Raw genomic sequence first — 14,594 nt, forward strand, 5'->3', positions numbered from 1 at the left:
CACACCCGCCTTCACTCTGCACACCCACCTTCACTCTGCACCTTCACTCTGCACCTTCACTCTGCACCTTCGCTCTGCACACCCACCTTCGCTCTGCACACCCGCCTACACTCTGCACCTTCGCTCTGCACACCCGCCTTCTCTCTGCACACCCGCCTACACTCTGCACCTTCGCTCTGCACACCCACCTTCACTCTGCACACCCGCCTTCACTCTGCACCTTCGCTCTGCACACCCACCTTCACTCTGCACACCCGCCTACACTCTGCACCTTCGCTCTGCACACCCACCTTCACTCTGCACACCCGCCTTCACTCTGCACACCCGCCTTCACTCTGCACACCCGCCTTCACTCTGCACCTTCGCTCTGCACACCCGCCTTCACTCTGAACACCCGCCTTCACTCTGCACACCCGCCTTCACTCTGCACACCCGCCTTCACTCTGCACCTTCGCTCTGCACACCCGCCTTCACTCTGCACACCCGCCTTCACTCTGCACCTTCGCTCTGCACACCCGCCTTCACTCTGCACACCCGCCTTCACTCTGCACACCCACCTTCACTCTGCACACCCGCCTTCACTCTGCACACCCACCTTCACTCTGCACACCCGCCTTCACTCTGCACACCCGCCTTCACTCTGCACACCCACCTTCACTCTGCACACCCACCTTCACTCTGCACACCCGCCTTCACTCTGCACACCCACCTTCACTCTGCACCTTCACTCTGCACCTTCACTCTGCACCTTCGCTCTGCACACCCGCCTACACTCTGCACACCCGCCTACACTCTGCACCTTCGCTCTGCACACCCGCCTTCTCTCTGCACACCCGCCTACACTCTGCACCTTCGCTCTGCACACCCACCTTCACTCTGCACACCCACCTTCACTCTGCACCTTCACTCTGCACCTTCACTCTGCACCTTCGCTCTGCACACCCACCTTCGCTCTGCACACCCGCCTACACTCTGCACCTTCGCTCTGCACACCCGCCTTCTCTCTGCACACCCGCCTACACTCTGCACCTTCGCTCTGCACACCCACCTTCACTCTGCACACCCGCCTTCACTCTGCACCTTCGCTCTGCACACCCACCTTCACTCTGCACACCCGCCTACACTCTGCACCTTCGCTCTGCACACCCACCTTCACTCTGCACACCCGCCTTCACTCTGCACACCCGCCTTCACTCTGCACACCCGCCTACACTCTGCACCTTCGCTCTGCACACCCACCTTCACTCTGCACACCCGCCTTCACTCTGCACACCCGCCTTCACTCTGCACACCCGCCTTCACTCTGCACCTTCGCTCTGCACACCCGCCTTCTCTCTGCACACCCGCCTTCACTCTGCACCTTCGCTCTGCACACCCGCCTTCACTCTGCACCTTCGCTCTGCACACCCGCCTTCACTCTGCACCTTCGCTCTGCACACCCGCCTTCTCTCTGCACACCCGCCTTCTCTCTGCACACCCGCCTTCACTCTGCACCTTCGCTCTGCACACCCGCCTTCACTCTGCACCTTCGCTCTGCACACCCGCCTTCACTCTGCACCTTCGCTCTGCACACCCGCCTTCTCTCTGCACACCCGCCTTCTCTCTGCACACCCGCCTTCACTCTGCACCTTCGCTCTGCACACCCACCTTCGCTCTGCACACCCGCCTACACTCTGCACCTTCGCTCTGCACACCCGCCTTCTCTCTGCACACCCGCCTACACTCTGCACCTTCGCTCTGCACACCCACCTTCGCTCTGCACACCCACCTTCGCTCTGCACACCCGCCTTCGCTCTGCACACCCGCCTTCACTCTGCACACCCGCCTTCACTCTGCACCTTCGCTCTGCACACCCACCTTCGCTCTGCACACCCGCCTTCACTCTGCACCTTCGCTCTGCACACCCACCTTCGCTCTGCACACCCGCCTTCACTCTGCACCTTCGCTCTGCACACCCACCTTCGCTCTGCACACCCGCCTTCGCTCTGCACACCCGCCTTCACTCTGCACCTTCGCTCTGCACACCCGCCTTCGCTCTGCACACCCACCTTCGCTCTGCACACCCGCCTTCGCTCTGCACACCCGCCTTCGCTCTGCACACTCGCCTTCACTCTGCACCTTCGCTCTGCACACCCGCCTTCGCTCTGCACACCCACCTTCGCTCTGCACACCCGCCTTCACTCTGCACCTTCGCTCTGCACACCCACCTTCGCTCTGCACACCCGCCTTCGCTCTGCACACCCGCCTTCACTCTGCACCTTCGCTCTGCACACCCGCCTTCGCTCTGCACACCCACCTTCGCTCTGCACACCCACCTTCGCTCTGCACACCCGCCTTCGCTCTGCACACCCGCCTTCGCTCTGCACACTCGCCTTCACTCTGCACCTTCGCTCTGCACACTCGCCTTCACTCTGCACACCCACCTTCACTCTGCACACCCGCCTTCACTCTGCACACCCACCTTCACTCTGCACACCCGCCTTCACTCTGCACACCCGCCTTCACTCTGCACACCCGCCTTCGCTCTGCACACTCGCCTTCACTCTGCACCTTCGCTCTGCACACCCGCCTTCGCTCTGCACACCCGCCTTCGCTCTGCACACCCACCTTCGCTCTGCACACTCGCCTTCACTCTGCACCTTCGCTCTGCACACCCGCCTTCGCTCTGCACACCCGCCTTCACTCTGCACCTTCGCTCTGCACACCCCCCTTCGCTCTGCACACCCACCTTCGCTCTGCACACCCGCCTTCGCTCTGCACACCCACCTTCGCTCTGCACACCCGCCTTCACTCTGCACCTTCGCTCTGCACACCCACCTTCGCTCTGCACACCCGCCTTCGCTCTGCACACCCGCCTTCACTCTGCACCTTCGCTCTGCACACCCGCCTTCGCTCTGCACACCCACCTTCGCTCTGCACACCCACCTTCGCTCTGCACACCCGCCTTCGCTCTGCACACCCGCCTTCGCTCTGCACACTCGCCTTCACTCTGCACCTTCGCTCTGCACACTCGCCTTCACTCTGCACACCCACCTTCACTCTGCACACCCGCCTTCACTCTGCACACCCACCTTCACTCTGCACACCCGCCTTCACTCTGCACACCCGCCTTCACTCTGCACACCCGCCTTCGCTCTGCACACTCGCCTTCACTCTGCACCTTCGCTCTGCACACCCGCCTTCGCTCTGCACACCCGCCTTCGCTCTGCACACCCACCTTCGCTCTGCACACTCGCCTTCACTCTGCACCTTCGCTCTGCACACCCGCCTTCGCTCTGCACACTCGCCTTCACTCTGCACCTTCACTCTGCACACCCGCCTTCGCTCTGCACACCCGCCTTAGCTCTGCACACCCGCCTTCGCTCTGCACACCCGCCTTCACTCTGCACACCCGCCTTCGCTCTGCACACCCGCCTTCGCTCTGCACACCCGCCTTCGCTCTGCACACCCGCCTTCGCTCTGCACACCCGCCTTCACTCTGCACACCCGCCTTCACTCTGCACCTTCACTCTGCACACCCGCCTTCACTCTGCACACCCGCCTTCGCTCTGCACACCCGCCTTCGCTCTGCACACCCGCCTTCGCTCTGCACACCCGCCTTCACTCTGCACCTTCGCTCTGCACACCCACCTTCGCTCTGCACACCCGCCTTCGCTCTGCACACCCACCACTTTATAATGAGGTCTAATTAATTCATCTAATGTTGCATCGATTAATATTAGAATCCTGCTTTATTCTTATTGGTAAAGCTGTTCTTACCTTGAGATGCACATGTAGATGTAAAACACTCAGATAAAAAAAATCACTTGATAAAACATTGAATTTTGTTGTTTTTATTGTTAGATTTATTCATTTCATGCTGCTTGAGCTGCAGGGAAACATCTCAGCAGGTGTGAAGGAAAAGATGATACCTATCTCCACTGAAGTTATGCAATTTGAAACAAAATAGGAGAAAAACTAGAAGAGTTGATGATTTCTGAACCCACTGCGACATTACAATAAAGTTAAGATGCAGAAATGCATTTCCTTTCCTCACAGGAAACCTACAGTATAATACCTGTGAAGAAAAGCTGTTAAGGAGTAAATCAGCACAGTAGAGCAACTTAGCAAACTTAGCTTTCAGTTTATGCTAACCATAAAAACAGAGGAAGACGGTTTCTAGTTGCACGACCCAAAAGGTAACATGATAGAAACTTTCTTTATCAGCCATCGCTGTGCAGGAGACCAACATATTCCAGGAATGTCTGCCTGCAAACCAGCTTAAAGAAACGAGGTGAGCCGCATCAGAAATGCTGTGAAACTTTGGTTCTAAGGTCAAAATAAGAAACATTCATCCAAAGTTGATTTATTTCATAATGTTATGATTTTCTGAGAGAATCGATGCCCCAAAGGGAGCGATGGCCGAGCAAAGGAAGCGCAGAAACTAAAATAAACCCCCAATGTCCTCAGCGTCAGATCAGAACAGATGTTTTAATGATGGTATTAATGTTCTGACACGTTTCCATAGCAAAGATATATTAACATAATGCAGGAGGTGGTTACTAATTAAACATGAAACTTTAAAAAGGCTTTTATCACTGGTTAGACGAGCAAGCTGTCTGTTATTATAGATCTGGGGCCAGAGAAGGTTAAAGATACAACAGCAGGATGATGGAACAGAAACTACATCATAAACGGAATGAAGGGGAAAGAAAGTCTTAAAACTCGTCTCCATCCCTCCGTACATCATTTCATATCTGAGCTCATAGAAGGAGGAGAATGAAACAGGCTTCATGATGAATATCTGCTTCCACATCTACTCTGATAACGCTGCACTTCTGCTGAGATTTATTATGCAAGGGTTGAAAGCTGGAGCTTAACTGTAGAGTTCAAAGCGATTAAGCTGCCGTGGTGAGAGAAACTGTATTATTATTATTGTGCATTAACCTCTGCAGCAGCGGCAGCAGCAGCAGCAGCAGCAGGGTCTTGCTCAGGGGCCCAGAGAGGCAGTCTGTGGGAGTGGGACTCAGAACCACGGCTTCCCTAAGCTGCAGGTCAGCAGGACGTGGCTTCCTGAATTTGGTCCTTTATGGATGTAAATATTGTCTGACATGAACCTGTGGGCTGAGCATCAGACCCCCCCCCAGCATGGCGCTCTGTTCCCGTTATGTTTATGAAATATGAATGAAAGTATGTTTAGATGCATTTGCCCTGCAGAGGAAGCTGCAGCCTTTATTTCTCAGCAGCTCATTATTGGACCAACAGTCAACAAAGTCGGTAAACAAACGTGTGGAATGAGCGGCTGTCTGCGAACACGGAGCGATCTGAGAGAAAATACAGCCATTAGCAGCAGATCCTGCCGGCTGCACTAATGAGAACCTGCGTGGAAATGGTTTATTTCGGTACCTTTGTCGCTGAAGTCGTCGACCAGGATGATTTCTGCGATGAGCTCTGGAGGAGAGCGGTTGAGCACGCTGTGAACCGTCCTCAGCAGCGACGACCAGCCCTCATTATGAAACGGGATGATGATGCTGGTGTTTGGCAGCTTCTCTGAGTACAGCTTCAGTTTGCAGCTGCAAACACAGAAAACAAGGCAGATAAATGAGAGGGAAAAGGACCGGGAGAAGCCTTCAACACTGGCTGGTAAAGAGCTCAACATTTTATAAACATAAAACAAGGAAAAAAAGATCAAACTTTAAGCTAAAGATGCTCAGGATGACTCTCATAAGCTTCCAGACACAAATCTTTAAAATGAAAAGGTAGAAATGCCTTAATAACAACACTGTACGTGGAATGGATTTTTTAGTTTTACATTTTGAATTAAAATAATAAAATACTTTAGTTTCTTTTAATTGATTTAGATAAAAAGTATCAAAAAGCAGTAAAATGAGGACAGCTGGGGTGAAATCTGTCCAGTAAAGTCCAGTAAAGAGCTCCACCTTAAAGAGTTGGCAGCATTAGGCAGGCAGAGCGCAGAGGAGCAGCCCGCTTTAAACTACAAGTTATGGTCAAAAAGAGAAATTAACGTCTCTAATGTTTTTCATGAAGCTCTTTACACTCAGTGTGAATTATTTCTGACTAATTCACGCTTCGCTTTGGAGCCTCAGAGCCCGGCGCTCCTGATAGACCCGTCTTCAAAATGTGGATCATTTTACATGTTTTTCTGGCTGTTGGTAAATTCACCATCTAAGACAGAAGTAGAAGTTGTTTCACTTCATATTTATTTTGTTATATTTCTAACGCCACATTCAGACCTAAAGCAGCTGGAGCAGCAGAAACATGCTGCTTCATTATTGATGCTTAAACCAGTTTAGTTCTGAATCATCTTTGCTGCTCTAGCTGCGCGGTGTTAAAGTGGGTCTGATGCGCGGTGAGCGGAGTTACCCTATCCTTTCTCTGCCTGAAACAATGGCGGCTATATTAGCTGTGATCAGCGGGTAAAAAGAAGTTAGAATTAGTGTTGCGCCGATGCCATTTTTTGGCCCCGATAACGATACCCGATACCTGGCTATGCAGTATCGGCCGATACCGATACCATAATAATGTAAAATAATTGCCATCATGGCTTCATGTCAAGCTGCTGCCTACCTTTGTGAAGCAGGAAAAAATCTAATACAAAGTGAATCCGGTACAACTTTTTAATAAAAAGTTTTTATTGCCTACCAGGAGTGGGTGACGATAGTTGAATAAACTTATGGCTCTCAAAATGGTATCTGTGCCCTATTTGTTGGTACTCGCCGATACCGATGCCACCATTTTAGGGCAGTATCGGGGCCCAGTCCGATACTGGTATCGGTGCAACACTAGTTAGAATCTATGTTGAAGTGAGAAAGTCCTCCTGAAAACATGGTCTGTGCAGTCAGTTCATCCAGATTACCATCCTGCCTTCAAAGATTATTTCTCTGTGGGAGCCGCTCAGACCCCCACATACCGGCGCTGCGCTGTCACTGGGAATCCCCAGCAGCAGCTGCCTCAGGCCCGCTCGCCTCTCCAGGGTTTTCCCCTCCTGTTGGTGGCGGCTGGAAGTAGATGTTAGCGTTTTTCAGGTCTGTGCTACAAACTGCAGGCAGCAGGATAATAAAAGCCAACATATTCTGCCGGCAGGTTTCTACATTTGAAGTTAATTTAGGTGTAAACTGTTTCAGAGGAGTGATCATAGCGCTCATAGAAGTTTAGCAAATCCTGCTTTGAACTGTTCCAGATTTCTAAAGCTGTCTTTGGTAAAATGCTTCGAGCAAATGAACAGCTGAGCATCAAACTCTGCAGGGATCTTCTGATTGACAGAAATAATCCATGCCTGTTGAGTCTTTGGATCCTTGGGAAGACTGAAAATGTTCCCCTTTCTCCGGTCAGCCTGGAACGCTGCATTTCCACCTGTGGTTCATTTTCTATAGAGAAACGTCCTGCTTTGTGATTCTAGTAGAAATAAACCCAACTGTTGGCTAAACAGCTAAACTGCTGTCTTCCATCTTCCTCTATTCATGTTCTTGGTCCAGTGAACCAGTAAGCTGGTCTGGATTAGGGGTGGAACGCTTCACTAAATCCACCGTTCGGTTCGGTTCGGTATATGTTGATTGTTAGCCTGACATGTTGGTCATGTTGCTGTTAGCATAAACAAAACTTGTTGTCCAATGCTTGCACACTGTTGCTCTTTTATCCCCAGCTTTCTTCCCGCCGTCATCGTAGGTCACTCTAAATGCAAATTGGTCCCATACAGCAGACCTATAAAGTGCTGCTGGCGCGTCTTCCAACTCCTGTTCTTTCCCACTCGCCATACCCACACAATTCTCCACAACAGCTGATACTGCTACACCCGGCTACGCTGCTTCGCTTCTTCTTCTTCTTGTTTACTACTGGTGGTTGGCTTTGGTCGCAGTACCGCCACCTTCTGCTCTGGAGTGTAAACGCTTCGCCTATGAGAAAAAGGAGCAGCGCATGAACCGAACGAAACACACGCCAACCGAACCGAGACAGTCGAACCGAACGGTTCGGACGGTTTTCAGAAACCGTTCCATCCCTAGTCTGGACGTACATTTCAGGGCATGACCAAAGTCCAGGCCAGAACGTTTGGATTCCCTGGTTTATGGTGGAAGTTTAGAATAGTGAGATTAGCAGAGAAAGGAGGAGTTGAACTTCTCTGTACGTCTGTTTCACTCTCTGAACTATCGTTATTCATCTATGACAATAGAAACTCAGTTTTTCATCTATGACCCCATTAAACACAACATTCATAGAAACACAGAGTTTTAACATTAGGAAAGGAAACCATATCCCCCATAGAGCGAGGATATTCTACAGACCATGACAGCTCAGTTTATGATAAAGATGCTCAACAAAACATTTTCATGTCATTCCTGTTTTATAGAGTATTTTTTAAGGTTATCATTACCCTATTTAAAATGCTAATTGACACAGAAAATGAGGCCTAGTGGAACCGGTGACACTGGCCTTTACCTAATGGTATAGCTGAGCTCTGCAGCAGTCCAACCTGAACAATGTGTTGCTCTTTTAATAAGACGTAATGAAGCGTACCACCTGCTGCTTTGCCCTTCACTTGCTTTCTCTTTTCTCTCCCCTGTTTCTGCTGTAAGATCAGAAGGGGAATCTGCAGAGACTGTAATTACCTCAGAGCCTCTCAGGCTCTTGCTGTGTGTCTCTATCGCATCATTCCTGCAGTGACTGCGAGCGAGACAAGTGAAGGAAAGCTTTAGGACGGACCCAGGCCCACAGAGAACCCAGGTGGCCCCCGGCTGTCTGAAACCTGTCGCTCTCCCGTCACTCTGACCAGTCTGACTGATGCCAACATCCAGACCCTCAGTCCCACAGCCTGACAGGAATGTAATTCTGTTTAAATGTTTGAAGGTCCAATCCATTTCTGTTCAGATTTTCATTTAAATGTTGCCAACATAGACAAAGCAAATCCTGCCCTTTAGTGCAGAGTCAGAACATATTACATGTCTTAGCAATAAGGCAGGACAATTCATTGCATGTGCAGCAGAATCACAATTTTAAAAATGTAATTTTCTAATCATAAAGACACTCAAGTTTTGGTTTTGTTTACATTTATAAAGTTAAATCGATAGTTAATATAAAATAGAGAATGCCAAATGTTTCCTTCCTGCTGCATAGAACATAATTCTCTGAGTGCAAATCCCACCAATGAAGAAAGACAGTATTTATGTAGTTTCTGTGACGTATGCAAATATAGAAACCTTCATATGTTTGGGGTAATAAGACCGAGAGCTTCAGCTGTTTTTATATCAGTCTTTCATAGTTATTCCTTTCTGGAAGGCTGCAGTCATAATTGAGCATCCATGAATGTTTCTGCACCGTAATGATGTGTTGAAACCTAACAGCTAATAGGATTCAGACGCCAGTCTGGAGCTCCTTGTTCTTATTGTTGCTCTGATGAAAAATGAAGGAATAAGCATTTGGATAAGGAGCTAGGAAACAGTCTACAGACTGAACTATTAGGAATTAGCCAGAGGTGGTCTCTGGAGACTGAAATGAGTCTGTTTCTGCTAGCGCTGGGCAATAAACTGCAATAACAATCTAACCGCTTTCTAAAACAAACAACTTTCAATCACAGACTAACTTCATTTTGGTCACATTACATTTAAGATCAGAAAGACAGTATCTTTCTCAGCCTAGCATTTAGGTTGCCGTGGGTTATCTACCCCCCCACAAAACGCATGAGAGCTGCAGCCAGCATGTAGAGCCATGCAGGCAAGTGGAGGTAAGTAATCTGTCACATAAAACTGTAAAGTTCTGCGACAATGAACTCTGGAGAAGCAAGCTTTAATGAAAATAAGGAGAAGCTGAAGGAAAACTAAAATAAAAGAGCAAAAATATCCTGATTTTCATTCTGGGCAAAAGTATTCAGCCAGACTTGGTAAGAAACTTTCGAATTTTTAAGAAGTTTCTACAAAGTGTAAAGAAACAACAGAAAATCTTTTACTACCAATAAAAACACAGAAACCTCGTTCACACCATCAAGTTTTCAAAGCTGCACTTCACTCCTTTGACAGCTGCAATAAAATAATCTGTTTGACAGAGTGTGCTGCAGCGATGCCACCCTGCTGCAGAAAGCATGTTGGATGGAACCACAAGGTCACAGGATGTGGGAAGTCTGAGGGATAAAACGCAGAGCGGAGACCTTGAAAGTGATTGAAACTATTTTCCACATGAAAGCGACAGTAGAGGTCAAAGCAGGAAGACACTGAAGGCTGATCTGAGATAAAACAGCTCGACGGCTCTTCTAATGCTTAGACAGTTGCTTTTATGCCGTTTCTGCTCTTTTTCTATAATTCTCTAATAATTCAGTTAATTTAAATATAATTTTCCACCCGTACTGCAATCAACCATCTATAATGGACCTCAGCAGCCTCTTTTATAAATGCACCACCCTGCTCACACATGGAATCACCCACTAAAATGTTTACCAATCAGCAGGTTTATCTGGATTATTTGATCAGCAATTCTCTGACGACTAAAACATCAAACTTCTTTATCGCTCAGTGGAAACTATCTGTGATGTGGGAATCTGCAGTGGGAAGGTTTATAATCACCATTAAGACCAGTTAAAATCTACAGGAAATGCTTCTAACAAGCATTTGTTAATAAAACCGGATCTTCCATATTTTGAATGTTTATTAATGATTGTCTTGTAGAGCACGGCTGTTTTAAAGAGCTTAATAAATAAAATAGTAGCAGAATTAAAATATAATATGTGGGTCATTTTTACATTAACCCCTTGAACCCTACGGACCCACCGGCGGGTCCAGCTGCTACGTGACCTCGTAGTTTTACCAAACCCCCAGTATTGATGTAAAAAACACATTTGGCACAGTTTGGTGACATTTATGGATAAATGTGCCAAACTGGCCCCTCCGCCTAAGAAATTTCTCACTAATACCATTCTAAAATAAATATGATTCATCTGATTGAGTCCAAATTTGGTATATTTTTACACAACATTTAGATTTGAAAGTCTGTACTACTTTTTTGTGCTATAAATAATATTTTGGTAGTGTTTTGCAATGTTTATTTCAAAGAAAATTTTGGCGAGGTTCAAAAAATGCTAAATATTTTGTATTTTGTCCCTAATATTTCAGGCAGGGTCAAAGCTACAATGGTGCTGACACCAGAAAACCATTCTATGACATCTTACCTTTACAGACGTACCAAAAGTTTCTTCTTAAATCTAATAGCTGTGAGGCTATAAGTTATTTACTTTTGTGTGTTTTTGTCAGGCAGAAATTTATTTATACCCCCTTAGGGTGTAAGAGGTTAAGGTATTTTTTTAGGTAATTGTTTTGTTTCGGGAGCTAAAAAGATAATTTCATTGCAGTTTTCTGAGTGGTTAGGTATTAATTCTGTTCCTTAGTCTAGTGATAGATAATAGCTGTTAAAACGGCAGCAACCAGGACAGGTTAGCAGGAAAATATTCAGCAGGCTGTGATTAATCCGGTTTATCAATTAGATCATTTGAACTGTTGTGTTAACCCTTTAAATCGATAGTATTTTATTCAATATATAATGATGGCGGCCCCCTGCTCCCCCCGCTTGGCAGCCCCCTGCTCCACAAGGGCTGATTTCCAATAAAGTAATTTACATTTTTTAAATTTTTATGGAAATCATCAGAGGTTACAGGTCTGGCAAACTTGGGGGGAGAGCGAAACTATTTAGGATTATGACCATTAGTTATCAGTTCATGTGTTTAATGTTGTGTAAAAGCAGGAAGTAAACAGTGACCACATGGTGCTCCATGCTGACATTTACTGCTAAAAGAACAATTGTCATTTATTCTCATTCCACTGTCACAGAGCAACGTAATTCCCTCTCTGCATTTAACCCCTCCCCTTGGGGAGCAGTGGGCTGCCATGGTGTGGCGCCCGGGGGGCAGTGTGGGGTTAAGGGTCTTGCTCAGGGACCCAGAGTGCAGGATGTGGGAGTGGGGAGTTCTGGGGGCTAAGCTCAATGCCCTAACCTGTAGACCCCCGCTCCCCCTAAAGTCATGTGAGGATTGGGTGTTTTATTTCACTAATGGTTTAAACACTGATATCATGTTAATGTTTCTGTGTTTCCTCTATGCTCACTGCATCTGATTACTAACATCTGACCAAAGACTCCTTATTTAAGCAGTCTGCTAGTTCCTCACTTATCTCTAAGCCTAAAGAAGCTGGCTGTGCCCAACATTTAAATATTCCCAAAGGCAGCGGCCACCAACGGGGGCCCCGGGCACCAAGGGGCCCTCAAGGACCCCATAGGTGTCCTCCGCGTCTTCTGAAGACAAAACAACTCACCAGTTGGCTAAGTTTGAAATTGAATCTAATTCTGTTGCTCTCTTTTTTAAGAAGTGATAGAGCATTTTATGATATTAGTCATATTTAAGCATTTGTAGAGATTTCAAAATGAAAATATTAATTAAAAAAAGCTTGGAGATTAAAAGAAACAATAAAAATATATTTAGTTTGTATGAAGTTCAGGTGAAGCTTCCAGTTCATAGGTCAGTAATGGCAGCCCTAATAATGACGCTGTTCATCTTCTAAAGCTGCAGGTTTATTCATAGAGGAAACATGTAAGAGCAGCGGGTGCATCTGTAGGCAGGACCAAACACCTGCCTGTCAGACAGAGACACCGCCTGGGTGATAAATACGACCAACAGGGCTGCTGTTCAGGAGTCGCTTCTCTTTTTACGCCAGCGATGACTTTTAGTTCTGCACTGTAACGTTATAAACTATCTGCTAAACTTCAAGGTCTTAGAGCTCAAGTCCTGTTTGAGCCTCAGTTACTGTAAGAAATAATCAATCCATCCATCCATCCATCCATATATATATTAGGGGTAGAACGGTTCACAAAATCCACGGTTCGGTTCGATTCATGGTTTCGTGGTCACGGTTTTCGGTTCGGTTCGGTATATGTTGATTGTTTCCCCGAAATCCCATAAAAATGTATGAAATTAATGAAAAAATCCCTCCAAAAATAATGGATTGTAATTATTTTAAATGATCCGCGGAAACCCTGGATCATTTCCGTATGTTTTGTTGCTTTGACTGTAATCATCTGGCGCATGCTCTCTACGATCTCCAAGGAACTCAGAGCGGAGCAGACGGAGCCACAGTGGAGGCTGTAGGCTTTGCTTTGAGCAGCCGGTCTGGAGCGCAGCGGGGCGGAGCGCCGACGGAGTATGACGGATTTCGGTGTTAGCATGACATGTTGGTCGTGTTGCTGTTAGCATAAACAAAATGTGTTGCACAATGCTTGCACACTGTTGCACTTTTATCCACAACTTTCTTTCCGCCGTCATCGTAGGTCACTCTAAATGCAAAGTGGTCCCATACAGCAGACCTATAAAGTGCTGCTGGCGCGTCTTCCAACTCCTGTTCTTTCCCACTCGCCATACCCACACAATTCTCCACAACAACTGATTTTATTCTGCTACACCCGGCTACGCTGCTTCGCTTCTTCTTCTTGTTTACTACTGGTGGTTGGCTTTGGTCTCAGTACCGCCACCTTCTGCTCTGGAGTGTAAACGCTTCGCCTATGAGAAAAAGGAGCAGCGCATGAACCGAACGAAACACACGCCAACCGAACCGAGACAGTTTTCAGAAACCGTTCCATCCCTAATGTATATGTATATATATATATATATATATATGTATATATGTATATATATATATATATATATATATGTATATATATATGTGTGTGTCAAATTTCTCACACATTTAATCCTGAATAAGAAAATCTGACTGAATGCATCAAAGTACGGATTGCTTAGAATCCATGAGAAAGTCTCTGAGTTTGCATCTGATCTGGTGTTTAACTTACTTGGGATGGCGTATGTCAGGGACGGAGCGATTCAGCGAGATCCTATCGCTGACGTAGATGTTGAACCCGTTCTCCCTGTAGGCCTGGTCCACCCGGTCAGCATCGGTCAGAGGGAACGGCTTCCCCTGCTCACCGTTTCCTGGAACACACGCTTCCATGTCAGCTCATCCATTCAGTAACGCCTCAGGCTGCAGCTGTTTAAGCTTTTTACTCTTTTTGGACAATTATAATTTAATTTATCAGTTCACTGCCGAGTCTGAAAAAGGCATTTCTTCTTATACACAAACGTGATTTTTAAGTATTAAAGGTTTATTTACAGAGAGAGAGACAGGATGTGCAGGAGACGCACACGATGAGGGATTAATAGATGATTTACCAGATCTCGCTGCGTCTCTTCTGATTGTCTCATAGTCATGCCAGTCTTTCCGCTGCACGCCATGGCGTCCCACTTTGGTGTCTTTCCCAACCCTGTTCACCTCCTGTTAGGAAAAAAAATAATCCTAAGTTAGTTTAATAAAGTCCCAGATCAGTAGATAACTTCACTGACATCTCTACAAGTTAATTGGGTTAAATTGTGCGACAGAATAGTGCTCTGTAGTCACTAGTGTCACAGAAGGAAAAATACTGACATCCATCATTAGTTTCTCTCTTAAAGTAGATGCAGTGGATAAAGCATGATGATGCTGAAGAACAGATTTTTAAACTAAATTCCCACAACAGAAACATCCGACCATCACAAACTAAAATAGAAATATTTGAGGAATCAATCCTTCTTATAAATG

General features: G+C 47.0%; 1 protein-coding gene across 1 annotated transcript; it reads right to left on the minus strand.

Moving 5' to 3' along the window:
* Positions 1-5,332: 5,332 nt before the first annotated feature.
* galnt10 (UDP-N-acetyl-alpha-D-galactosamine:polypeptide N-acetylgalactosaminyltransferase 10 (GalNAc-T10)) lies at positions 5,333-14,291 on the minus strand (the record flags this gene model as incomplete). Its single annotated transcript, XM_038278641.1, has 3 exons — positions 5,333-5,552; positions 13,813-13,951; positions 14,189-14,291. Coding segments are annotated over 3 exons (447 nt in total), but the record flags the coding sequence as incomplete, so codon positions are not given.
* Positions 14,292-14,594: the final 303 nt, after the last annotated feature.

The sequence above is a fragment of the Cyprinodon tularosa genome, unplaced genomic scaffold (genome assembly GCF_016077235.1).
Source record: "Cyprinodon tularosa strain WSP-4 unplaced genomic scaffold, ASM1607723v1 ctg1427, whole genome shotgun sequence".
Lineage (NCBI taxonomy): Eukaryota > Metazoa > Chordata > Actinopteri > Cyprinodontiformes > Cyprinodontidae > Cyprinodon > Cyprinodon tularosa.